This window comes from Hirundo rustica, chromosome 5, assembly GCF_015227805.2.
Source record: "Hirundo rustica isolate bHirRus1 chromosome 5, bHirRus1.pri.v3, whole genome shotgun sequence".
In the NCBI taxonomy this organism is placed as follows: domain Eukaryota; kingdom Metazoa; phylum Chordata; class Aves; order Passeriformes; family Hirundinidae; genus Hirundo; species Hirundo rustica.
The window spans coordinates 65,868,241-65,895,394 of record NC_053454.1 but is presented as its reverse complement, the minus strand read 5'-3'; the positions used below and the strand labels follow the sequence as shown (position 1 = coordinate 65,895,394).

At 46.7% G+C, this 27,154-nt stretch overlaps 1 protein-coding gene across 8 annotated transcripts; it reads right to left on the bottom strand.

Annotated features, from left to right (window-relative positions):
* Positions 1-4,664: 4,664 nt before the first annotated feature.
* Positions 4,665-21,692, bottom strand: SPRY1 (sprouty RTK signaling antagonist 1). Of its 8 annotated transcripts, XM_040064614.2 has the most exons (5): positions 21,585-21,680; positions 20,811-20,890; positions 14,487-15,377; positions 10,317-10,834; positions 4,665-7,567 (listed from the first exon to the last, which is right to left on the bottom strand). In XM_040064614.2, exon 5 carries the CDS (start codon positions 7,510-7,512, stop codon positions 6,550-6,552), a length of 963 nt encoding a protein of 320 aa, XP_039920548.1. In that variant the 5' UTR covers positions 7,513-7,567; positions 10,317-10,834; positions 14,487-15,377; positions 20,811-20,890; positions 21,585-21,680; the 3' UTR covers positions 4,665-6,549. The 8 variants fall into 8 exon arrangements, with proteins under 8 accessions (XP_039920548.1, XP_039920550.1, XP_039920553.1 ...); XM_040064616.2 differs by lacking the exon at positions 20,811-20,890 and having other exon boundaries at positions 21,585-21,692; XM_040064619.2 differs by lacking the exon at positions 10,317-10,834.
* Positions 21,693-27,154: the final 5,462 nt, after the last annotated feature.

Sequence of the window (27,154 nt, the reverse complement as noted above, 5' to 3'; positions counted from 1 at the left end):
CGGGCACGGTTAATTTAAAAGAATATAAGTCCAAGTGAAAAACGCTCTGAGATACTTTGCAGCTTTTGACGCCCGAACAGGTAAAGTTGTCCCAACCCCAGTGTGTTAGAACTGTCAAGGGGGAGAGCAGATGAGGTTAACTTTTCCAGGTGATGTTATCTGCAGCTGGCTGTAGTGATGGGTGACTCTGAAATTACCAGGGCAAGTGCTCCTGCTCTGCTACAGGGCAAGGGATGCAAAGTGGAGATACAATACAGACCCTAGAACTCCAGGTTTGAATGCCCATACAAAAATCTCTGTGTAGACTCCAGAATGGCACCTTCTATCTCCACCTCTTGTTCCACAGAGACCCTTTGGCTATTTAACATGGCAGAACTGGTGCATTTTTAACTCTTAATAGTATTTCCTCACATACTCTTGGCAGATCAGTAAATTCGAGCCCAGGTACAGCCAAAGTATGGCAAAGGTCATACCTGGAGTTTAATTTCAGAACAAAACAAATTCATGACATCCAACTTATCCTGTATTTTCCACCCTAACCAGGTTTTTCCTCACCTTGAATTGGATGAGATACAGGACATGTAAAAATGTATTAAATCAAAAAGTGCCTCAGTGACAGCACAGGTGCTCCTGCAACTGTAGCACATTTCACCCAGAAGAACTTTGCGTGCCATGTAGGAAAATGAACAAGTGGACAAGTGTTCCCTAAAAAGAAGGGCTCAGGTAAATGAGACTGGGCTTAGATAAGACTTTGGTATAAAAAGAAAGTACTGTGCAATCTCCCAATGTCCAGGTTAGAGGAAAGCTCCAGTACTTCCCCTTCCTTTCACTTTATTCATTTTCACCTGGAAGTGTGCTACTCATAAACCACACAGATCCAAAACCAACAAATCAGACATCACACAAGTCACAAAGCTTTGGAGAGAACCTTTACCAGGTCACGTAAATTCATCGTGCTTGGAGTGTGGAAGAGGAATCCTCACGGCACTGCAAGAACTCTCAGGTGGTTTGGAAATTGAAGCATGTGCCAGAAACAGGAGGTTTCATTTAAAATAGCCATGAAGTAGTTAATCAGTTATGTAATTTCAGCCTATTTAGGGAGCTCCAGCTCCTTCTCACAGTCACTTTATCCCACAAACTGAGAACTTCCTAATATTTATGAGCGCTGGGCATTCCTAAGGCAGTGCAAGCACTGTTGCCTGGCCAGCTCATTCACTGGTGTGAATCCATCAGCTCCATTCAGAAGAAATATTCCATGGAATAAACCCGCTCATACTCCGGCAGCGACCCTGCGGGGTCAGGCAGGATGTCCCATTGTGCTCCTTCTTGCACAAACACAATGGGGTTCAGCCCCTGGGGGCAGAGCCACTGTCAGGCTGTTTGTGCCTCCTGACATCGTGTTCTGCAGGATGTTTGTTTTCAGGTCGGGGCACTGGTGTAGACAAAGGTTCACAAAACAGGGCATGCTTACAAGGCCAGAGCCATGGCTGTCAGGCACACCTTTCTCCAAGGACTGACCAAATACATGTTTCTCTGCTCCAAAATAAAGTGCTTTCAAGCTAATTTTGGAATATGTACTTCTCCTGGAAGCACACTGCTTCTCTTATAATACTTGTCCCATGCATGTATCAGGAATATTGAAAAATCCAAGCAAATTTCTGGTTCTTTTTTGATGCTAAGACCAAAAGTTATTCATTAAGGCTAGTGTCTCACCCATACATACTTAAACTAAAAAGCCAGGCCATGTGTGGTTTGCAGGAAAATTTGTATTTCTATTTATTGGTAAGTAAATGAGACAGTATCTCAAGACACCTTCACCAGGAGGAGTGGGAATGGCAGCTCCTGGGAAAACCAACTGCACTGCATCCGTTTGTCACAAATACAAACCAAGCTGTAGATGCCACTCTAGAGATGACGAGGTTTTAGAACAGATCCTTCCAGTGGGCAGAGAGCTCCTTACCGCGGGCTCCACATGGCCGGGTAGCTGATGCCCAGGGGAGAAGCCATGCTTCGGCTCCTCCCACCAGCCAGAGGAAGGTGAAACACAACCACAGGGAAGAACGACAAATGATTAAGAGCTGCCCTAAAACCCCCCAAATGAAGGGTCATCAAAACAAGGCCTGTGCAGCCTGGTGTGCTGTGGAAGGCTGGTAAATCCAGCTGGGTGACAGCAGAACTGAATTTTATTCCGGGTTTTTTGAAGCACCACCGTGACTGACACAAATGCTCCAGATGGAAGAAAGCCAACAATTAATCGTGATTCCTTAGAATTTGGAAGTAATTTTAGCAGAACAAGAAATGCAGAAGTATCAGTGAATCCTGAACATTCCTCCAGGACAAAAATCTATTACTTCATAAAAGTCCATTAAAACACTTCATCTAGCCCCTTTAATCCCTCTTAACAGACTTGCTTTATCACAGACAGAGGAGCTAATCCTCTCCCACCTGTCTTTATGATATGGAACCATAAACACGAGCAAGTACTTTTCATTTGTTAGACATTATCCCCCCCGGATAACGCCCCCAGCACTGGTGCAGTGGAGCAGTCTTTGGAGAAACACCACCAGCTCTGAGGGCAAATTCTCACCCCGGCCACGGATCCCTCCAGCATGGAACGTGGAAACTTTATCTACCCTTTGTTTTTATTGCTGAATTACTGTTTCCTAAACTCATCTCTTAGCACAAGCTTTGAGACACTAAGCAAAGCAAGAATTCCACACTTCCCTTTTTCCTTCAGCGCAGACCTTACACCTCCGAGGCCTCCGCTGCTGGAACCAGATGGCAGCCTTGGCCAAATCCATCACCCACCCATGCAATTAGGGCAGTAGGTCAGCTGAACTTACTGCCTAATTACACCATCATTTTCCACAGAGTTCTCTTGGCCTCTTGAAACAAGATCTCAGAAATATCAGGAAAAAGAAGTAATTTTTATGAGCTACGCGGCGACAGGCTCTGATAGTCTGGCGTTCTGCAAACATGAAGGAATGACCTCAAAAAGCCCCCTGATAAATTTGGGGTTGAAGGACTGAAATGTGCACTTCAGTGCCCTGATTGCTGGAAATCCCCGCAGAAAACCCCCCTTCCAAGAGATCACAGCATCCCTGGATGGCCATTCCACTGTGGAAAGTAGAACAGACGCAGTGGCTGACACTTTGGGGCATATTTAAAGTGACCTGTGGAGGCTTCACAGCTCCCCTTCATCCAGCTGTCAGCTTGCTCCATTCTCTTTCATCTGGAAAGACATTCATGTGCTCTCATGCAACCCTGCCTGGCTTTACACCACAAAATCCAGCAGCCTGAAGGAATCCCCAGTCACTTCCACGGCATAGCAGCAATGACCTTACGTTCCAGAGTACCTGGAAGTGAGCTCAGATATATCTGTATGTTAAATACAAAGCATACAGCATCTAACCCAAGAGGAAAAAAACTCTTCTCATTGTTCTAGCACTGCCTGCTCTACCTGGCAATTGGAAAACCATGTAGGACCTGCAAGGAACTGTTTTCTTCTCTTTGCTGTGTAGGTCCACGTAAATTTTTTCTCCAGAGGAGCTGCAACCTCAAGCTATTCCCAAAATCTGGTTAGTAAAGGGAACATTAGTATGACTAACTAGAGCATAGCTTTTGTTTTAAAAGAGACCTGAAACGGTGCCACGACATCGCTCCTGATGGGAGACAATCATTAAAGGATGGAGAACACGTGGATCCTTTGGGATTTCTTCTCTTCTGCTAGGAACCAACCCAAATCCCCAGATAAGTCACCTGGCTGAAAAAAAAAGACAGAGGTACTGAGGGCAGTGTCTTCCTTGAGGAGGCACAAGGAGCACCCTTGGAGCAAAGGCCCTGAGCAGGAGCTGGCTGTGATGCAGGGGTGAGGAGGCAGTTGGCTCCGTGTTCCTGGTGTCAGCACGGTTACCAGTGGACATCTCTGTCCAGCGCTGGACAAGGCCTCCATTGTGTCCGCAGGGCCATTTGCAGCTGTCGCTCTCGGAGACGCGCAGCGATAGCGAAGGAGTTCAAATCCCTCAGGAACGTTCCTCTCCTGGCTTCGCTTCCTCTCAGGAAACCTTGGGAAGCAGAATCTGTGTGCATCCACTGCTGCCTCACAAGCCCCCCAGCCCGTCACTTCTGTCACACAGAGCAACACCACCCGCATCCTGCAAAGCATTCCCAGATGTACTCAGATGATGATTTCACTTTGTACCTCTCAGGGGTCATCTGTGCTCTTTAATAAAAAGCAGCTTTTCAGTCAGCTCCGTTCCACGACACTGCGTCAGCTAGGATGGAATTAACTACAAAAAGGCAAGCTTATTCAAATCACCACCGTGCTGGGAGTCAGAGCAGCTTGAATATGGCAATTCAAAGCGGCAGGACTTAAAAAAAGAGCAAGATATGACACATTCGTCAAGTCTTTGCTCCGTTCTGAAGTGGAGTTTCTCTAGAACCACTTACTCTGAACACCATGTGAAATTGCATCCGTTTAAAAATTTTAAAGTTCAGGAGAATTGTGATGTAACCTTGACCCACATGAGGAAAAGAATGAGGTCTCCCCATTCATTCTTAATGAAAAGCTTTTTTCTGTTGAATGTGTGTTAAATGGCCACAAGTAGCTGTGACACTTAGGTCACCCTTAAGAGCCTTTAATTTAAAGACAGAAGATTCAGTTGACATTGGAAAACCTATGGGAAAAGAATCAAATAAGTCATAGACATAGGCCCAAACACACACACACGCACACATTCCCAGATTTCAAAGCTATCAAACTGCAGCAACACAATCACTGTTTTTCATCCTGCCTCCACGCTTTTTATTTAGAATCAAGCTGGGGAGATTAATTTCTTCAGCTGCTGCACAATTTAACCAGCCAGGAAGTTCTATATAGGAAAATTTTAAATGGCTTTGCATGTTAATGTGGCATTCTTTAAGGAAAAAAAAAACCCCAAGAAACCAACTTGGAAGTTGTGGTTTCCTCCTCCACAACCGTATTTCCAAATGCTTTGGTAAATAAATAGAGCCTCCGTTTCTTGGCACTGTTAAGCACAACACAGATTCAATTGTATTAAACATCCCTTATTTGATATATTGTTGGCTTAAACTTAAAATTAGGTAAACTAAACTAGAGCACAGACTAGTGGCTTTGAAGTATCAATAGGAGGTTATTTGCCACCTGACAGACCTGAAGGAGGAACAGCCCAGCAATACACACACGTGGCTCACAGCCTGTCATTGTAACAAAAGAACTCCAGAGGCATTTTCATTAATTAATATATTTTCTGCATTATAGTTAACATATGGACTTTCTTCGTGTCATCCTTATTTCGTTAAGTATTGATATTTTGTTATATTCAGACATGAGTACATTTTCGAAGTCTTTTGCAATAAATATCATAAAATAATAGAGATTCACATAATAAATATTCTTTACAATAAAAAAAGTTTTAACAGACTTTTGTCTTAAAAATAGTTGGGATTCAACTTTGTGTTTTATACATAAAATATACAAAAAATGACCACAATTTGTGGCTAAGGCAATAAAACAGGGACAGGATAAAATTATAAAGTAAAGAGCAGAGCTAAACTCACTAAGCCAAAGGATCACAAGAGACTCGAAGGATTCAAGGACATTTAGGTGACTCAATGACACCTGAAGGCTGTTTGGATATATGAACACCACCAACTTTAATATCAACTGATACTGACAGGCTATAAAAATGGGATTAGGAGGGTGGAGTGAGCAATATCCTTCAAAGACTGGACAGCAAAAGAAACAAATAAGTATGTTGCAGCCACAATGTCTCCAATGTGAAGATCTACATAGTGTAGCAAAACCTGAAATTACATTGAAAATGTAAAAAAAAAAAAAAAAAAAAGGCAGGGAAATTCTCAAGTCTGAGAATGTTCCAAAAGTTAAGACAAAAAGAGAGGGGGTGGGCAGGGGGGGGAAAGATGCAAAAAGAAGCAGGCTGCTTATAGAAGAGTCAGGCCTTTCATTTGGTGAAGCCTTTATTTTACATCCCTCTCCAGAAAGAACACCCACAAAAAGTTATTTCACAATCCAGCTCACTCAGGAAAGTTATTCTTCCTTGGCACCCAGGAGGTTAAGGAGAAAAAAAACCACATAACTTGCTGAGAACAAAAAAAAAAAAAACCAAAAAAAAAAACCAAAAAAAAACATCTTTGGGAAGATATTCACAGAGCAAGAAGCTTCAAGAGCCCAGTGAGCCCTCACTGTCTCTTTCAGGAGTGGTTCAGTTACAAACTCAAAGACCCTGCCTGAGTGAGCGGCAGGTGCAGATCCCAGGTCCACACTTACCAAAGAGCAGCAGCGACTGCATGGAACGCTCCACACTCGAGCCAAGTCAGTAGGAGGAGGAGGAGAGTAAAGATGCAAGGGGAAGAACTCGCGTGTCTGAAGTTGGGCAGACAGAAAGGAACAGTCCTCCCAGAATGGGAGAGGAGGGAGGAAGAAGATGGGGGGAGAAGAAAAACAACAAAAAACTCAGCTACAACCTGAAAAACTGAAGTTGGAAGAAGTCAACCTCCCTCCCAAAATCATGAGGGCTTGCCCTGACCCCGGGAGGGGCAGCTCTCCAGTTTACAATAGACCGTGTTGGAGTTCTTGCACCGGCACCCCGGACGATTGACGCGGTCGTAGCACCCCCGGCAGAGTTTTAGGCATCCTTTGGCCGGAGGGTAGCAGAGCAAGCAAGGCAGGAACAAGGACATGGCTCCCATGCACAGGTACCTAGAACAGCAGTGTGCCTGGGAGCAGGAGCAGGGATTATCCGCGTACGAGTCCCCTTCATCGTCGTTGGAGCAGTGGTAGAAGATCCCTTTGACCAGGCACATGCAGGTGCCGTACTCCACCATGCTCTCGGCCGAGCACAGGCACTGCCGGTTGCAGGCCAGGCAGGAGGGCAGGGCCCGCGGCGCCGTGCACTCCCCGCACTTGCACTTCCCGCACCGTTCGCAGATGAACTTGTGCTGCGTCAGGTCCTCTTTCAAAGGGCCCTTCAGGTCGTCCGCGATCAGGGCCGACTGCTTGGGCTGCGCCCGGACCGTCCGGTCGGACCTGTGGCCGGAGCCCGGCCGGGAGGGCGGCGAGCGCCCCAGCAGCCCTTGCTCCGAGGAGGCGCTGCTGTTGCTGCCGGAGCTGGCCGCGCTGCCCGTGCTGGTCGATCGGCTCAGGACGGGAGCCCTGGCGTTGTGCTGATGCGCCACGTGCCCCGCGTGGCCGGGCCGGTGTTCGTAGTTATTATTCACATTAATCGGTATAATCTCGTGAGTCCTCTCGTGCTTCTCCTGCCTCGGCGCCGTCCGCGGACCCGATTTTTTCACCACCGACGGCCCCTCGGTGTATTCGTTGCTGCCCCTGATGGCCTTGATCTGGTCCAGTGACAAGATGGTGGCGGGCTGGCTGTCCCTGTCATAGTCCAAGCGCTGCCGGCTGTCCAGGGAGGGCTGCTGAATCACCACCAGGGAGCCACCGCTGCCATGCTGACTTTGGGGCTCCATCTGTAGTGACCTCTGCTGCTGGCATTCAGCGGGAACCTGGCATGCATCTGAAATCCTGAAACAAGAAAGGAGACAGAAGGTGTAAATAAACACCGTGCGTGTGTACGTAAACACACAGGAGATCAAGGGCGGTGGAGGAATAAAGCACGGGGTACTTTCTGAAAACAGAAAGGATCTGGCGTAGCCCAAACTGCCCCAGCCACCTGGTACCGATCACTTTCAGCAGGGGATTACAGCAGTGCTGAGGATCTGGCCAAAGTCCAGTAATGGGGAGAGTCTGGGTATGGCATCACAGATGAGGAATGCAAAGGAGACCCCATGCCATTAAAAAAAGAAAAAAAGAAAAAAAAAAAAAAAAAAAAAAAAAAAAAAATCCAGTGTTAACTTGTATGCTTACTTGGCAAGACATGGGAAGTGCCTCTCCCGTGCTACTGAACTCAACATCTGTCTCTAGCAAGAGCAATTCTGAATGCCCCTGACACTGAGCTGGAAACAGCCAAGAACACCACTACGTTCCTGTTTTGTATGGCAGAGTGAGGAACGAGCCCAATTCTCACTCTTCTGCCTGAATCCGCAGCATCAGAAAGCTCCACAGATTTGCTTCCTAGAGCATTTGGAAAGTCTCCCTCTTAAAGTGACGTATGTGCATTACAGAGTCCTGAACTAAGTGCTGTCAAGTGGCCAAGACATTTTCTGTGAGAAAGTAACTCAGCCTACACATCTAATATGCTCCTTTATAAAATTAAAGCAAGGGTGCAGACAACCTGTTTTCAAATATTTCCTGACCACAGGCTGGAACGGTGAAACTAAAACGGGGTAGAAAAGGCTTAGATGAACTGGTGTCAAACAAAAAGTACCTGAGGATTGACGAGAACGTTAAGAGAGACAAAACCACCTCAACAACAACCTCAAAACACAAAGAACAAATCCACTTTCACAAGACAGATTAAAAGCTTCTCAAATAAACAGAACCTCCGCTCGTCTATCTTTTAAATAGTAGGAGAATAGTAGAGATGTTACACATTTCCATCCCTCTCCATCCTGCCTAGCTAGAGACACGAAGATTGCAACACTGACTGAGAAAATTGCAGTGGCAGTTCTGCATCTGCACAAAACCCTTGCTGAGTATCTAAGTGCCACATTTATGCAGGCAACCAGGATGACAAACTCATTTTCTTTACTGTCAGCCAAAGGAGAAGTCTGTTTACACTCCCCCCCGAGATGCCATAAGCGTTTACCTGAAAGCAGAGAAAGGTAAGTGCTATCAAGCATTTCGAAAAGTCATCCAATAATCCTAAGAAAGTGTCTTGCCTACCCAGACCACAGCCAGCACGGAGCTGTTCCCCACTCCAGAGAGAAAAAGGCACTGTGGTGTGGAAGCACCGAAGGAACAAGAAGAGAAAAGGCTTCTTCTAGCAGGCACGGGCAGAAAGTGACAGCTCTGCCGTGACACAAAGTCTTTGTCCTCATCCAGTAGTCAAAGATTTCATTTTACATCTAACATCACCTGTGTAGGCTTTGTGGTCACCAGATTAAACAGAAAACCAAACGCTCTCACTTCTAATTCACAGAATAGAATCACAGAATGGCTTGGTTGGAAGGAAACTAAAAGACTGTGCAGTCCCAAATCCCCTGGCCATGGGCAGGGACACCTTCCACCAGACCAGGTTGCTCAGAGCTCCATCCGACCTGGCCTTGGACACTTCCTGGGATGGGGCATTCACAGTTTTTTCCTGTGCCAGTGCCTCAGCACCCTCCAGCAAAGAATTTCCTCCTACCCCACACAACAAGCTGCCTTCTTCACGAGCACTGAATGCAAATCCACAACAGACCAAGGGTGAATGAATGCGAAAAGGGAAAGATTTACAGCTGTACCAGCCAGGAGCTGGGCTCCCTAGGGGATGGAAAACAATATCCCAAGAAAATGTGAAAGACATCCAGTGCCATCTTTGGGGGGAAAGCGCAACATCAACGCGGCGCAGACTGACAAGCCCAACTGCAGACCGGGCCGAGAGTTGAACCAGCCACCTCCACCCCCGCTCAGATCGCTCGTAAATTGCTTCCCCCCCCCGGACAATAAAATAAAAATTAATTAAACAAAATAATAAAATAACGTACGGCGCAGGCGGCGAGAGCCCTCACGCTTCTGCACTGAGGCTGCGCTCCCTCCCCGCACCTCGGGGGTGGGATCCCGCTTCCCTCCCCTTCTCCACACCCGCTCGGACACGCCGCCAGCCCCCCCCGGCCCCCCCCGCTCCCCGCAGCCCCGGGCGGGCGGCGGCGGCGGCGCGGCGCCCTCTGCGCCCCGAGCGGAGCGGATCACGGCGCTGACGGAGAGGAAGGAAGAGGAGGGGAAAAGGGGAAGAAAAAAAAAAAAGTTATGAATGAAAACATCGGGTTTTATTTTTTCTTTCCCTCCTTCTCTCTCTCTTCCACAGGGGAAGGCAGATCTTAGCCCGGCGCTGCCTCGGGAGGGCGGATTACCTGCCGCTTAAAGCGGCGGCCGAGCGCCCACTCAGCCGCGGGGTTCCCCGCGCTGCGGCTCAGCATCCCCCGACTCAGCCCCTCCGGCCCCCACCTGCGAGGAGCGTTTGGGGGGTGTTTTTGATGTTCCGCTCGTTCGCAGCCGGCCACGCTCCCCGGGAAGCCTTCCCGCAGCAGCCCGGCGCCTCCACTGAGAGAGGCGGACGGCGGGAGGGTGGTCGGGGCCGCCCCTCGCCGGGCGGGCGCCGCAGCGCCCCGCGGCACCTGCTCGCTGCCGCAGCGCCGGCCCCGGTGTGAGCGCACGGCAGGTCCCAACTTACAGATATGCAGGGAGCCACCGGGAACGGCAAATCCAGCGGGCGGGGGGCGGCGGGGCCCCGGGCTCCTCGCTCTCCCGGCCCCCGGGAGAGGGGAAGGCCGGCGGGCTGCGCTCCTCGTCCCCGCAGAGCCCTCCCTCGCCGATCTCCACGTCCTACTGGGCCAGCGGAGAAAAGCCCCGCTCTGCTGCCCACCGCAGCTCCCCTCTCCCGGGGGACAGCATGCAGCGGCCCGGGCCGCCCGGGGAAGCGGCGCTCTCCTTCGGCCGCAGCTCTCCCGGTCCGGAGGCGACAGGGGGCAAATCCAGTCCTTCCTTCAAAGCGGAGTGTCTGGATCGAGCCTCAGGCGGCTGCAGGCTGCGGCAAGCAGCGGGGCTGTTGCGATGCAGGTCTCCGGGAAGAGGCGGCGGGTGCGCGGCTCCTGCTCCGGCTGCTTATTTCCCTTTGCGATCGCAGAGTGCAGGGCGCTCGGCTTCACCGCATGTTCCTTGCCGCAAGTCCCGTCTGGCAAACCACAACCTCTGGTGCGAAAGATTTGGTTGGTTTTGGGTTGGGTTTTTTTGTTTGTTTGTTTTGGTTTTTTATTTTCTTTTTAAAGCGATCACGAAGCGGCTCTGGCTCTCCAGGCAAAGCTCAGCGAACTGCGGACGAAGCCGCAGGCAGCGCAAAGCAATGGCCCTGCGAGCCCCCCGCACGCAGCCATGTGCCGGCTGTCGCTGCCGGGAGCAGAGTGACAGGCTCGGAGCGGGAGCAAGATGCGGCGGGGAGAGGCGGCCCCGCACGCCGCAGTCCGGCACCGAGGTCTCCGCAGGCTCCAGAGGGTCGCGCAAAGCTCCGACGCGCCGGAGACCCTGCGTCGGGCGGCACGGGCGAGCACCGACCCGGAGCTTCTCTGCGAGCAGCGAATCGCGCCCGGCTCAGCGCTGCCGGCCCGGGGAAGCGAGCCCCGGCTCTCCCGGCCGCTGCCCCGCGGAGCAGCGAGCGCGGCTCGCCCGCGCCTCCCGCACGCCTCGCAGCGCGGCCGCCCCCAGCGGAGCCCCGGCCGCCCGCCCGCACCTGACCCGGCGGGAGGGGGCTGTGCGGCGCGGCGAGCGCCGCCCGGGCTTACCTAGGGCCGGGGTGAGCGCCCGCCTCCCGCGGCACATTGGCGGCGCGGATCCAGCCCGGGCAGTGCCGGCAGCCGCTCCGCGCTGCCCCGCCGCCGTTCCGGAGTGACTCGGGCCGCGCCTCGCCGCCTTTCAGCGCGCAGCCCCCGCCCGCCGCCGGCCGCGCCCCCCTGATGTCAGCGTGCCTCCGAAATCCCGGCGTGGATTCCCCGCCCTCCCGCCGGGAGCCGCTCCCGCGCGGGCACCGCCGCTCCCGCGGGCCGCCAGGGAAGGAAGGAAGGAAGAAGGGAAGGAAGGAGGGAGGGAGGACCTGCCCCTCTCAGGCCCCGGCCCCACGCTGTCTCGGGGCCGCAGCTCCTCCCGGCCCCGCGGCCCCGCCGGCAGAGGGAGCGCCCCGGGGGCTCGGCCCGGCGGAGCTCGGAGCTGCCGGGTCCGCGCACGCTGCCCCGCTGCCCCCGCCTGCGCTCGGCCGGGCGGGCAGAGCTCATGGAGCGGCACCGCCGGGCACCGGGCTCTGCTGAAGGGCTGAAGTTCTGCCGCGCTCCTCTGACAGCGTTACAGAGACATTCTTGTCTGTATTTTACCGTCAGCGCCCTTCAAGCCAGGTGGAACAGCCCTTCGTTTATATTCACAAGATAATTTTCTGCTTCTTTCAGTCTATTGCAGAGGCAGCTGAGGACCCGAGAGAAGCATTCCCTCTGTCATCCTGCCACCAGCTAGGAAGCGGCTCTTCCCACCGCTTTACGGCTGGCACTGCAGCACCTGAGATGATACACGTTATTGACCCGGCTGTCTCTCTCCCGCCTTTCCAGTCCTGCCTCGGCAAGGTCCCATCCAAAGCTCACCACTGCATCTCTGCCATGGTACTAAAAAGATACAGGGATGCTCTCCAAGCCAGTAGTTTTATGGCCAGATATTATCTTTGACGTAAGATTTGGGGGGGGGGCGGGTTTGGTTTGTTTTTTCTCAGTGAGTGGAGTATTTCAACAGGCCACCAAAGAACATGGGAAAGTGATGTAAAACACATCAAAATTATGAGAATTATTTCATAATAACATGTAAAGTATTGGAATAGTTGAGACTTCCAGTACTCAGCTAAACACCTTAAGCTTATCTGAAACATAGTAACAGTCTCTTTCACAAAAAACCCCACACTCTCCCACCTTTTGCCCCAAAGAAGAAGACTATGCGCTAAGGATACGTGGAGCTGCTTAGTAGGAACATTCATCCAAAAGCAAACAATCCCTACGAACAGGATTGTGCCACAAAGGTGGTACTCAGTGGAAGTCTGTGTGCCCAGCTCACACTCGTGGATGTTTTTCATTAAACTTCACTAAGCTTGGAAAGAAATCACCTAAACTGCATTTTTGAAATTTTCATCATTATGCACTACCTTTACCTGAATCACCTATTTCTCTATGAAATAAAATGTATGTGCATTGGAGGTTCTATACTGAATACTAGAATATAGTACTAGTGGTAGTAATACTTCTGAGTTTGTAATTAACAGATTGCTGATACAGACAAACCATAAATACCATTCCCCAATGACAGAGGTTCAAAGGACAAACAATGGCACAAAAATCCTTGGTGTGGAATAAAAGTATTCCAAATCAGCAATAATGTTGCTGTGGGATTTAGAAAATGTGGGTGTTCACCAAAAGCATTCTCAGGCATACCTTGAGCACAAAGTACAAAACCATTTTCAGTTAAATGAATCTGAAGACTTTGGAACCTATTAAGAGTTCAAATGAACAAAAAAATCCAGCTGAAGAACCAAAATGACCAAGAAAATAATTAAAAAATAATATATAAAAATATTACTCTTGCAGAGTAGTCTCAGTGGTGCAAGTTCATTTGGAGCCTTTGGAGGTATCAGGGCTCTCTTCTCACAGAAGTCCATATGCTTTTTTTTCCTAGGATACTACCATAAAAACGCCTCAACACCTCTCCTTTCACATCTCTAAAGCAAGTACCACCTTAAAAAACCTATGCCAAGTGTAAGAGCTTGATTTTAGAAACATAATACTGGGCTTAAATGGGTCAGTCAAATAACCAAGAGTACTGGCAGGTGTTCACTATCACCTGGCACCTGAATTAATACTTCACTGAAAGAAGGGAAAACCCTCCAGCGATATCCAAAGGCTTTCCACAGGCTCAAGCAAACATTCCTGCACCTCACAGAAGTCCATCTCACTAGATTATTCCTGGAAATTATAGCAGTGAGAAGTTCTGATCAGAAAAAGGAGAGCTACATTCTGGAGGATGAACTGGCACTTACAGCTATATCCTGGCACAGCCTTAATTTGAAGATTTATGCATCAGATTCTTGCCTGTGCAACCAAGTTATTTTCTATCTCCAAACCATCATCTAGAGGTGTCAGCCCAGCTGACACCAAGTCAATAGAGACCAGCCCTCTATGCCTGAAGTAAATCCTTCAGAAAAACCTGCCAGAATGGGGTTCAAAGAGTGAATGATGGCCAAGAGCAGCGATCCAACCCCTGTTTCCACTTTCACTTTGAGGATCAGGTACTGGAAATAATCCCCACCTCCTGCAGTCAGATGCTACTTCTCCTTCCTGGCAGCTTGAGTGCCAAAAGGTGTGGTGGACAGAAGGAAAGCACCATCCATCCTTGCTTTTTTTTTTTTTTTTTCTTCCTAATCCACACCTAGAAGCAACTTTAGGTGACTTAACTGACCTTTGTAAAGATGCACTGGATAAACTGCGATCCTCTCACTATCAGTAACAACTGTTTCCAATGTGCATCCCACCTGGGAATATTATTCTATTTCTCTCTAAGCAGCATCTTTTAGCCCTTGTTAAGGCACAGATCCCAGTCCAAAAGGAAGACACACACTCAGCTCTAGTCAAAAAGCCCACCTGGCTTTGAGGATACTCTGCAGAGAAAGCATTTCTATTTATGCAAGTTACTTGTCACTTCTTAACCAATCTTCACAGCTGCAACAACATTTCTAAGGTTACAGAGGAATTCAAAGGCAACTAAACACCCCCCTCCATTAGCATTTATAACAAAATTTTGAACCAAATTGTTGTGTCAATCTTACCTGTAGCATGTGTAAGTCAGGTACTTCTCCCACCAGTGATGATCTTGCAGAGGTGGCGCCGGGAGAACTGACTGGAACCTGCAGATCCCCAGAGCTTTGTGTGTCAGCAGCTCTGAGTTTGTGTCAGGTGGAACTTTGTAGTTGTCAGTGCTTGAACAGTCTCAGAAACTCTCAGTGCTTGTTGGGGCAAGAAAAGCATAACTAATTTTTTAACATACTGCTAGGCCTATATATACTACAAGGCAAGAGGAAATGGCCTCAGGTTGCACCAGTGGAGATTTAGATTGGGTATCGGGAAAAATATCCTCACTGAAGGCACTGGAACAGGCTGCCCAGGGAGCTCGCTGAGTCACCAACCCTGCAGGGCTTTAACAGCTGTGTAGATGTGGCACTTAGGCACTGGTCTAGTGGTGGCTTGGCAGTGCTGGGGTGATGGCTGGACTCAATGACCTTCAAGGTTTTTTCCCAACCTAAATGATTCTATGATTAAAAAACTCTCCAACAAACCAACAAAATCCAACAACAGCTATAGAACACTGCTGTAATAACAAGTGCTGCAGTTTTTCAGCAGCTCTCATGAAATCTTGCCAGCCCTGGCTTAAGCTGGTGCTTGAGATGAATAAAGCTGCTCCCAAGAGCCAAACACCGTGGGTGCCGTGGCGAAGGCACACCCTGACACGTACAGTGAATCACTTCAGGGTAAGGAAGAGAAAGCAAAGGCTGATGTGGTAGCATTTCCCATCACACTTTCTACCAGACAGGTTGACCTTTATCTGAGATCAAAGGCACGGGTGGCTGGGGATTTCTTCAGCTCCTGTGCAGGGGCTGTTCTCAAAGCTCTCTGAAGATGCGCAGCCCGTGCGCCGCTGCCTCTCGCCATCACTGCACGGGCTGCGGAAAGGCACACAGGAAAACCTCAGTTACAAATAGAACCTGGAGTTTTCACTTCAGGAGATAACATCGGTTTTTCTTAGTGGCAGAGGAGACAGTAAAAGGCAGCAGCCAGGCAAACCTCCAAGAACAAAGGGATGGAACCTCGACGTGAACCTGCCTCATGAACATTTGAAAGTGGAATCAAACCACTGGGGAAATGCTGCAGAGAGAGGGGTTTCGTCTGTGCCCAAATTCAGCACAAATTAAACAGAAAGAAAATGCCAAGGTCTGTGAAACAAGCTGAGAGTCCGAGAACACACTTCCCTTCCCCATCCCCTGCATTTTGTCAAGGAAACCAGTACTTTCCTTGAGTAGCCACAGGCAAAACTTCACTTTCCTAAGGGTAGGCCACAGCAAGTCTCTTCATTTTCCCCCACTCCTTTGACAATACAGGCAACCTGTGCCTTTACACCTCTCCTTCAGGTATCCATAGTCATTGTTTTCTGATCAAGTTTAATCTTCCTTGGAGAACTGCCTCTGTAGCTTTCATGTGTAGCTGCTGCACAGGTTGCCTGCATGTGCACGAGATATTCCACTAAGCTACTGACCATATCTTCCTTACTTTGATTTAATTGTTAACTATTTTAGCTGATATGACTCCATCTGCCTGTAGAAACAGCTTTGTGAAAAAGGAAAATTGTTGTTATTGCTGAATACCAATAATAACTTACTCCCATCTACCATAAATTATCTGCAAGTCCTTGTCTCCTGTCCTAGAGCTGAGCAAACTGCCTTTTCCAATCCACTGTGGCTCAATTCCTCGCACAGGCACAAACCTTTCCCATTTCTGCTGGAGAAGTGTCCATTCCTCAGGAGTGGGCTTGCTTTACTTGGGGAAGGGGAGAAGCTCTCTGCTAGTTTAAATACATGGCTCTGTGCACGTTTTTATTATCTAAGCACTTGCTGTGACTCGGGTGTTAGCACAGCTCCAGGAATGCCTCCTGTTTATCAGGTTGTGCAATCCGTCACTGTCAGCTGAAGGAGGTCTCAGGAGCAGCGTTTCTAATTTGATTTGAAAATATACATGGAAACCTGAGCCTGCTTTTAGCAAGAATGATGGGGTTGACCTAATGAACACAATCTCTCTTGTCGCTGTCGAGAACAGTGTGTCGACAACCAAAGTTTAGGTTCCCTCTGTGGCTGCAGCAGCTTCCGTGGGGAAGCAGTAGCTTCACGTCTGTGTCATATTCTTGGTTCTGCTTTACCATCAAAAGGCATTTCAGTGAGATTTTAACAGGCAAATGCAAATAGGGAGGAAGTCTTTCCATGGATCTCTTAAAGAGAAGCTTGCAACAAGCAAGTTTGTTTTTTTTTATAGCAACGTCTTCCTCTGAGACTTCATACACTTGTGTGGTACCGAGTGGCAATTAAGAAAGTGTGAGAGCCAGTTCTCAGATGGCTCAGAAGTTGTCACTGCTTTCCCACCAGAAACTGGCTACAGGAAAAGGAACGTGCCACAGGACCCGCATAGATTTCTGGCCGCGGCATCATCCACTTCAATATTTACAGATTTTAACTTCTCAGGGGAAAAACAAAATAAACAGCCCCACACCTTTCTTTTACTCTTTTATGGCTGAAAAGATAAATGTCTTACCACAAATCTACAAGAATACAGTGATGTCACTTTACCACATCCCAACGAGAGAATGATAAAATATGATTTGCTATTAACCTCTGTTTTTTCACCCTTTTCCCATTTTCTGGGACTTCTCTGACAGATTTGGCAGTTGGCAATTCAAGTATAAAGTGCCAAGACACCCCCTGCATGTTTGATGTGGTTTGTGGTACTCTAGAAAAGCTTGCCAGGCACATCTTGGAATTTTGCTCTGTAGTAACAACAACCTGACAAGGAATATTCAGTGTCAAGGGCCAGATTCTGTTCCTGGGGAAATCAAAGTTAGCCTTGGTTCCATCTGAGATTGAGGAAGTCAGGAGAGTTTGGTATTTTGGAGACAGTGTAAAAAAATGTTATCCCTCAAGAGCTTTTGGGTTGAAAAGGTCAGATTTCTCCCACCAAAAAGGACTGGGAAAACCCTTGACAGTGAAGAACAGAAAACACACATGCCCCTGCACATACTGTCACATTGCTGACTAAACCCCCCTCATTTCCATCGGGGTGGGAGACAGGCTGCTCTAGTTCCACACAAGCCATGGGGAAAGTTTGCACTGCCTCTCCTCCTGGCTCCCACCCAGGAGGACATGTACAGACACACAGTTAACATAGGGAGGTTGTGACACCAGAAACTGTGCTGGTGTGTATTGGGGGGGGGGGTGGTCTCTCTTTTAGATTCCCTCCATGACTCTCTATTTTGAAACCACTCCTATGATTCTTGTTTCTTTCCCTGATCAATTAAACATGCTGTCCTTGAGAAGCCAAAGAATTTCCACGTACAAAGACCACATCTATTACTGAAACATATCCCGTTTGAAGTATGTCAAAGCCTAGTCAGGATCCTGCCTCCCAAGTTCAGTAGTTTTGAAATTTATGCAGAAAATGGAGTTTGCTCCTAACTTAGCCTGGCCACTAACCTTCTGACACACTGCAGTGATACTGCTGGCAAGGTGACATTTCTTGCAGCAGCACTGTAATACCAAAGCATTCCCAAGGGAGGGATTGCACTGCTGCCTACAGCAATCTTTCCATAGATTTTTCAGCAGTATAATCCAGCCTAAAAGAAGCATCTGAATAAAAATAAGAATGCCAAGTGTGCCCAGTTGAAAAACAGAAAACACATTTTATATTAGCTTAGAACTGCAGGCATCACTGCCTGGCTGAACTCAGTGTCTGCAGCAATTCCCCATCCTGTTTATTAAATAAAAGAAAAGAAAAAAATCCCTGACAACAGTTCCCTAGTGGGTTCTAGTCTTTTCTACATGGAAGGCCAGACAGAGACCTCAGAGTATTCAAGAAAGGTCATCTTCAGCTCCAGAAGATATTGAGGTCAACTGCTCAGCTATTATTTACATCCATACCTCTCAGAGTAGTGAAATAGCTGTCACCACCTGGCTGAAATTCACCTCTGCAGAGGGGAATTATCAAAACCTAAACATTAACCTGTTATAATTTATACACCACTTTGTTCTCATAGCAAACCAAGATGACTTTTTAAATTCTCCTCCAAATGTCCCATTTCCAGAAAATTTAAACCTTTATGCATCAGTATTCAATATATTTCACCATATTCTGTGTCTTTGCTGCAGGTATTGTACAGGGGGAAAACAAACAAAGCAACACCACACCTTTCTTTTACTCTTTTATGGATGAAAAGACCTGGAAAAGATCTCTCACCACAAGCCTACAAGAGCACAGCAGCTCAGCAGTAGCACTACTCGTATTTCATCACACATCAACAGTGTGAAACATGGGAAGTAAATGGAAAACAACATTTTTGGAGCTGGACTGATGTCAAGAATTACCTTTCAAAACCATCTGCAGTTTTTTTTAAAACTTGCCACATGAAAAAACAACAACTTTGTGTCGATTTCAAACACTCCTGCAGACTCATTAGCTCCTGTAGACTTAATTTTCCAGGGTGCCAATTGCTATAAAGTAAAAGTGTTCGGCACTTCTTAGGAAGACACAGAAAGAGTTATTTGCTCAGATTTCTTTCTAAAGCAGGAAGGGACAATTTCTACTGTCAGACCTCCCTGGGCAAAGAAAAGACAGGTTGAAAGGAAGAACCACGTCAGGGAAACCAAGGTGAGATGCTGAGAACTTACAAGGCATGTATCTTCTAAATCACATCCCTCTTTCCACATGCTATTAGGCATTAGGATACCCATATGTATCCTAGTTTGTGTTTACAAAGATGCAAAGTTAATGAGAGAGATGTAGTAAATGTGGAATTATTCCCTGTTTGCTCCTTGAGGAACAGCTAAACCACCTCTACTATTCCTGTTAAAGGTAGCTTAGATGGGAGACAGTTGGTCCATCAGCTTGGTTTTAAACTTAGGTTGCAGACTTTAAAAAAAAAAGGCTGAATTTTTTTTTTTCCTCAGGGTATTTCATGACAGGATAGCTCAGCCAAAGCCCATGAATGTAACTGCATTACTTGTGTGAGGAAACTTGCCATGTTCCAAATCACCTCCACACCATCAATATTTTCAGCGCCAGTGGCTGCTCTGCTGAATTGTGTAGAGGAAAACAATCCTTCCTGGCAGGGCATGGGAAGGAAGCAGCACAACAACACCTCTGTTAAGAGAGATGACTTGCAAAGGTGTCACAAGAGCTGACTAGCATGGTAGTTCCAGGGAAGGAGGAAGGGACAGAAGCTAACAAGCTCAGCAGGAGTAGGTCGATACAGTCAGACTGATGTTTGGTCAGAAAACAGTAAAAAGCTTCTTTCACGTTTCACAAGAGGATTTATCACTACGATTCCTGTTTTCAGCAGCTTTTCCCCTGTATCCAAACACTGTGCTTGAAAGCACTTTGTTCCAAGTTATTCTCTGCTGAGAGGTAAGTGGACACCATCTACGGTGAGACAAGCAGTGACCGAGCTCCTGGAAAACAAACAGCCCTGTGGCATAGCCAGTATCTTATCATGTGCATTACTTATTAGCAGTCATTAAATTAATTGCTGTATATGTAAGCAACTAACAGGGGCTGATAGCACCTGTGCTGAGGAGGTGGCTTGGTGTGAAGGCCCGGGAAGGTGCAAACCTCCCTCCGTTCCTGCTCCAAATGCGCCGCTGCAGAGAGGCTTTGGCCAGGCTACATTCTGTTCTAACTTTGTGTTTCTCTGTTTCCCCACCCAACTTCACACAAATTCTTACAAAGGTTATGTACAGACTTGTACAAAATGGAGACTGACACTGGCTCTTGGAGGGTTTCCCAGAGCAAGTTTAACAGAGATTATATAATACATTACATCTGTGTTGGTTGGTTGGGGTTTTTTTATTTTTAATATAGATGTTATTACACTACCAGTTTGTCCTTCCCGGCTTAACCCTCCAACCACCCTTTCAAAATAGTTCATTATGTTCTGCAGAGATTAAAAACCTAAGGTTATGCTGCTGTGAGTTTTGTTTCCAGCCTTCACTTAGGACAAGTGTGTTATAACTGGAGGGGCTCAGCAAGTCACAGCCACCATTATTTTCCTTCCGTGCACACTCTGCTATCAAAGTCATGAGTGGGGAGCCCTTAACTGATGGAACAGTGGAATTTTAGAGCTAACAGAGAACTTTACGTCTATGTTCTATTTTTAAATCAGAAGTCTCAAAGTCTGCACAGCTTGGGCTCAACTTCTGTGGCTGTGACCCTTCCTCGCAAGACAACCCAGCAGGATAAATCCAGCTTAAAATCAGAGGGTACTTATTAAGGATATTGAGTATTCTCAGAAAATCAGGCTAAGTCACATCCTAATAGAACTGACTGCAAGATATAAAGCCCACCTTTGTGCAAAGCCATCTCCAAGATGCTCTTCCTGTTATTGTTGCTGTGGGTTTTCCTTCTTCTCCATCTCATTGTTTTTCTTGTGGAGTTCAGAAATAAATAATGAGCAGACAGAGGAAGGAGGAAGATTTTCACGCATGCTTTCTACTAATTTCTTTTCTTTCCTGCTTCTCCTCAGACTTTTATTCCCCCAGCTTTTCCTCTTCTCATAGAAAAAAGGGGCAGAATTCCCCTCCTCTCTCTTGATACCATTACTAGACACTAAATTTCTGAAAAAATCAGAATAGGATTCTGATAGGAAATAGGATTCAGAATAGGAAATGTCTCACTTTTTTTGGTTCTGAAGTAATCTCTGTCACTTTCTATGCACCTCAAGTGTCTGAAAGAGTCAAGCTCCAGAAACAAACCCTCTACTCCAGTGCTGATGGGGTTAATGAGATCAAAGCCAGACTTGACTTTGTGCTTAGCATTGAGACACTTCCTACCACAGGGCCAGGATGACTGCAGCCCTCCTTCAGCTCACCTAAATCAGCATCAAAGTAACGCAAATCAGCCCCTACTCTGATTTGAATCAGTATTCCCACTTTCTGTCTCCTTCCAACTCCATCAACCCCCACACCTTTCCACAAAAATCAGTCAGTGATGAATTCCAGGGTAGTTTCTCTAATTCACATGCTTATTTTCAAGCATTTTCTCCATCTATCCCTTTTTCCACCCTCCCCTCACCATCCTTAATCAGTAAGGGCTTCAGGTGATCCAAAGCCAAGTCTTACCTCCTCACCCAGCAGACAAAGTGATCCCCAAATTCAGCTCCCCAGCAGCCAAGTAGGTAAAGAACAGCTCTCCCAACATCTTCTCTTAAAGTCTCCCCAGCCAGCCAGTGCAGGAAGGGGCCTAACAAAGCTGTATGCAGCCAATTGTGTTATCAGGGCACTTGGCACTACCAGCTGATCCTTGATTACTATTCATCCCTCGGGAAAATAAAACACCCTTTTGTAGTAAAAGTGTAACCGCTTACTATGAGGCATTACACATTAACAAAAGCAGCTTTTTACCAAAATCGCAGATGATGAAAGCCTGGAAGTGGAATCAGACCAAGGTAACTGGTTGTTTCTGCATGTTTCAGATAGAAAGCTGACAGTTTAACCAAGATTTTCACAGCGCTAAGAAGAAAGTAGTGGGTGAGTTGTGTCATGTATTTGTACATAAAGTCATAGTGAGTTCTGTAAAACAAATTTTAAGGATAAAATTGTAGCAACCTTTATGGTGTAGCATCCTACACATGCTACTGCCTGCACTGCAGCAACCTCAGTTTTCACAGGGTCTTGAACATTTTAACAGCTCTTTTTACATCAACAAGCTCATTTTTGTGCTTTTCCTGAAATCCACACAGACACTTACAATACACTTTCAGGGGGTTTTTTTGTTTGGGGTTTTTTTTGTGGTTTTTGTTGTTGTTGTTGTTGTTGTTTTTTGTTTTGGGGTTTTTTTTTGTTTGTTTTTTTTTGTTGTTTTTTTTTTTAACCTAAGAGTACAAATCATTAAAGAGCAGACCTATCTGAAAGGCAGACTTTTCACTAGGCAGAAGGGTAAAATTTGCTGACTTGGTGGAATAATCCCTACTTAGGTGGTGAGGAAGCATTCCAGAATATTAAAGGATTTGTTTGTTTGCTAATCTACTTAAGCACCCATAGACTTTTAACAGCCACAACTTGTGTGCTTTAGGGATCTTTCATGTCCATGGCCACTCTCACTGCCACAGCTCTGCATTAAAGCCGCAGTTTCAGACTGCAAGCTGCTGATGGGACACCTGGAAAGGGCTGCCTGGCTTTGGTCCACCCACCCACAAATCCTGCTCCACATTTCTGTTTTAGGTGCAGTAGCAAGGCACAGGTCACTGCTGCTCACATCCAACTGTAGGACAGGCCAGCAATCCAAGCACGGGAAAGCCCCTCCCAGGCACTGCAAAGGAGGCTGTGGGAGCACGTTTCACACCCTCAGCTCGGGGAGAACTCGCTGACAGGGACGCAGGGTAGCTTTAAAGGCATTAAGTAGAGCAGGCTTGGTGTAAGCAGCTGTCCCTGTGTGAAATCCGAAGCTCTTGCCAGCGGTGTGGAGGAAAGACATGACCTCATTATTCCACAGCCCAGATAATCCGTTCCTGGATAAAGTGAGAGCTGACAAGTGTTTCACCTTGAACGTTATCAAAGCCCTTTCCACACTTGGCTGATGGCAGAGCCATTTTACCAAACAGGGATGTAAAAACTCCTCAGTGTTAGCAAAAGAGATAAAAAAAATCCCTGGGGTGCATGGTTAAGGCCACACACAGGTATGAGAGGAAGATTTTTGGCATTGTTTGGCATGTGTCCAGCAGCATTTCCAGAACCATTCCAGCAAACAGGACATATTTGCACAAGCTGATGAAGTATTTTTCTCAATGTATTGAGGATTGCTGCTCACAATTCTTTCCATCTACCTCAAGGCACTTTCTCTAGGTAAGTGTTGAGGGCCTCGCCTGACATCAGCTGCCCCATCAGCACCTCCAGAAAGGTAGTTCACCTCCCAGCTGGAATAAATCACTGTCTGGATTATCTTCTAGTATCTTCCCAGTGGTGCCAAGAGTGATTCCACCCCTCTAATCTTTTAGTTAAGAGCAACCCAGGCTTTAATGTCATGGATTTTACACAGGCACACACACACAACAACGCTAGCCTCCAGTTTTGTTGGAAGGGTATCACAGGATCATTTTGGTTGGAAATGAACCGTTAAGATCATCCAGTCCAACTGCTGGACCCACAATCAGTTTGAGCTCCACACTAGTCCAAGGGGAAGGAATGTCATCTGGTTGCCATTGCCTCCTCTCGCAACACCTGCGCTCTCGCTGGAGTCCTGCCACGCAAACACAGAGAGGGGCTCTCTCCCCCCTCCTCCCTCCTGTCCTTGGCAGGATGGTTAACAGAAAAAACACACATCTCCTTCTCTGTCAGGGCTCTGGAGCTGTTGGATTTAAGTCCGAGTGGAAGAAGGACACCATGTTTAACGCAGAGCGCGTAAAGCCCTGGTGAAAACGCGGGTGAGTTTCCAGCAGAGGAGGTTAATAAATGAACAGGTAGCGCTTGCAGAAGGAGCAGACACAAACCCCAAGATCAGGAGGAGGTTTCAGCTGAAATATTTGTCTTCCAGATGTTGACCTGCCAAATGGGCAAAACATGCCCAGCCATGACAGCAATTCTCCCTCTTGCACCTAGTACCTCATAAAAGCTCCCAATCAAACTGCACACATTAATATCACCTGTGGTATTGTCTTCCATGTCAAGGAAAAAAAAAAATCAGCAAAAGATTTTGCACTTCCTAGGAGACAAAAATGACTGCAATTCTCTAGAATCATAGCAACAATATTAAATACAAATACAAAGATGTCTCAATGTAAAACCAATTTTCCAAATGTAACTCTGCTCCCACTGCAAACCACTTCCTATGCCCCAGACTGCATCAGCACGGGAGTAATCCCAAGGCTCAGGAGTGTGAATAAAAGCACAGTTGGTTTTACCGCAGGATAAATGGATGACAGGAAGCAAGGCAAGCTCTTTGTGCCTGCTTTTTACTAATTCTTTCAGGGCCTTTTGACAAGGTTATGAAAACTTCCAGCGGGTGACTCTTCATCTTTGAGGTCCAATTCCTCCCAAATTCTGGCACTACATACTAGGACACCACAACCCCTGGACACTAGCATTTCTAGTGCTGGCACTTCTGTTTCACTCATCCTTCAGATGCTTTCTCCAGCAGAGCCAGGAACAACCAGAACCCCTCAGGGTCAGGCTCCTCACAGCCCTGACTGCAACAAACAGAGACAGTTCTCCTGCCCACTGATCTATGTCCATCGCTGAACCTCATCTTCCTGGGCACTACAGGGCTAAACACCAGATTTGATTTCCAGTTTTCCACGCCCCACCAGCAGAATCTGACTCCTGCTTCCAGGAAACATCACTCCCAGCCTTCCACGGATGCTCAGTTCCTGGAGCATTGTTTGGCATGTGTCCAGCTTCCAGAGGGGAATCACCACACTTTGACATTGAAAATGAGTAAAGGAGCTGAAAGGAAAGAGCCCAGATAGAGAATCCGCAAAAAACAGCTTTAAGGACATAATATATAAACAGGCTGACAAGCCTAAATTCAATGATTTTTGAATAACCAGCTTTGAAATAAATTATCTTTATTCTGCCTCTGATGCTTGATCTTGCACCTTGAGCTTGGTAAAACTTATGTTCTGCTCTCATTTAGAGGCTGCAGGAAAATCATCCACAATAAGCCTCGTTCTTTCTTCTAGGATTAAGAATTGTATATCATACTTGCAGTGAAAATCTGTTTTATGCATTAGGTAGAATACAGGACTGAACTTTCTTCAAGTTAAGTGAAGACAAATATTCTCCTGGTCATTTCTGGCCAAACTGTCAAAAGACATTTTATACCATTTCGCAAGAGGCTGTTATAGGAGGAAAAAGGTAGATTTTGTATTTAAACAAAGTGTGCCTGAAACGTTGAAAAGTTGATTTAATGTTAACAATTCTGTGACTTAAACGGTATTTGGGCCAAAAACCAGGTCCAAAAGACAACAACAGGCAGGAAAAAAACTGTGTTTCTAGAAAACTTAAAGAAGTAAGCCTAGGAAGTCTAAGCAGTTAATGAGAAGATGGGACAGAGATGTTCTTCTCAGATGCCTTCTCTGTTGAGATTCACTGAGCCTCAATCCTTTTATTAAAATTAAATCTTATGGAAACTTAACAACAAAACCCAGCAGAGGAGAGAGTGCCTCTATCTTTGAGTTTATCTGCAGCGCAGAGGTGTTTAGGCTTTTATGGTCTCATACTGCAAGAGATCTGAGTGGGTGCCAAGGCACGAGGTGTTCAGCAAAACATGTTGTGAGGAGTCAGCTCTGAATCAAAACTCGCTCCTGTAAATGACAGGGGATGCTCCTGGAGGGCTCTGTCCTACAGTGCCCTCATCAGTAAGTTCCAACAAGAGGCTCAGGGTGCAACAGCTCTCACCAAGCTGGACTATGGAAAGACTACACTACCCCTGCGTTTTGATCAAAACCAAATTTTTGGTCATTTTCCAGAATTCTGATACCCGGGTTTCAATTTGCTCATCCACAGTAGCAGTGACCTGTCTTTAGGAAAGAGACAGGGAATCATCGTACCTTCCTTTACATTTCAATTTCAGAGTGGCTTGGGATGGAGTAAGATCCTGACTGGCATCAGACTGGCAAAGTTTTCCAAACAGAATTTTCTTGGAGCAACAGACACCTTTTGGGGACTTCACAAATTTGTCATTGCCTTTTTTTTTTTTTTTTTTTTTTTTTTTTTTTTTTTTTTTTTTTTTAAAGAATACCTTACTTTCTAAAAAAATCAAATTCCACAAACCCAAGGATAAAAAGGGGAGCTTCCTACATTTAAAATCACTTCAGGCACATGGGTGTGTATCAAGAGATTTGGTGCTCTGTGGATACATGTGGCACCATACAGGTAGAAGGATAAATGTGTGCAGGGATGGGATTTTTCCCAAGGCACAAACGGCAGACACGGACCAGCATTCTCCCCTAGTGTCCTAAAATTTGATGTGCAAAATTTCCCACTGATGCCAGCAGGATTCCACAAAGAGACAGGGCAGCCAGCTTCCACCTGCCTCTCTTATAGTTTTCAGTTCACATTCAGTCCCTGGTGCATGTTCCCAACAAACCTGAACACTTCCCAAGGAATGGCCATCTAGTTTTAACACTCATCTGGAGCACCACATAGTGTTATTTTTAGGCTACAAAATCACAAACAGAATTCATTATTGGCAGTGAAAACTGCAGTCTCTCTTCCCTTCAGGAGCAGACACTGGAGTGAAGTGCCAGGGGATAAAGGTATGGCATTTAATTTCTGGAAACCTCTGGTTATGATGAATGGTTCACATCCCAAGCTCGAGCTAGAGTATGTAGAATTTAGAAAAGAAGGATAAAGTAGTTTCAGATGCAGTCTTGATCCCCAAGGCAATTTTGCCTGCTTATAATTGCCTTAATTCCCTCTGTCTGTTGGACTATTAAAGAGTCAAACAATGAAAAAAAGAAAAAACCTCATACACATCAGCTGAACTAAGGACCCTCTTTTCCTCATCCTCTAATCCTTTACAGCAATAATAAAATTAAATGCTAATTACAGCAACAATAGGTTAGAATGAGAGTAATAAAAAAGCTGTCATTTAAAAATAGTAGATTTCTGTTTAAAAGCTACGCAGTGTGTACAGTGTGGAACTAAGTCAACAGAAAAAAAACATAATCAAGGTGAAGAAATTACCTTTCTGT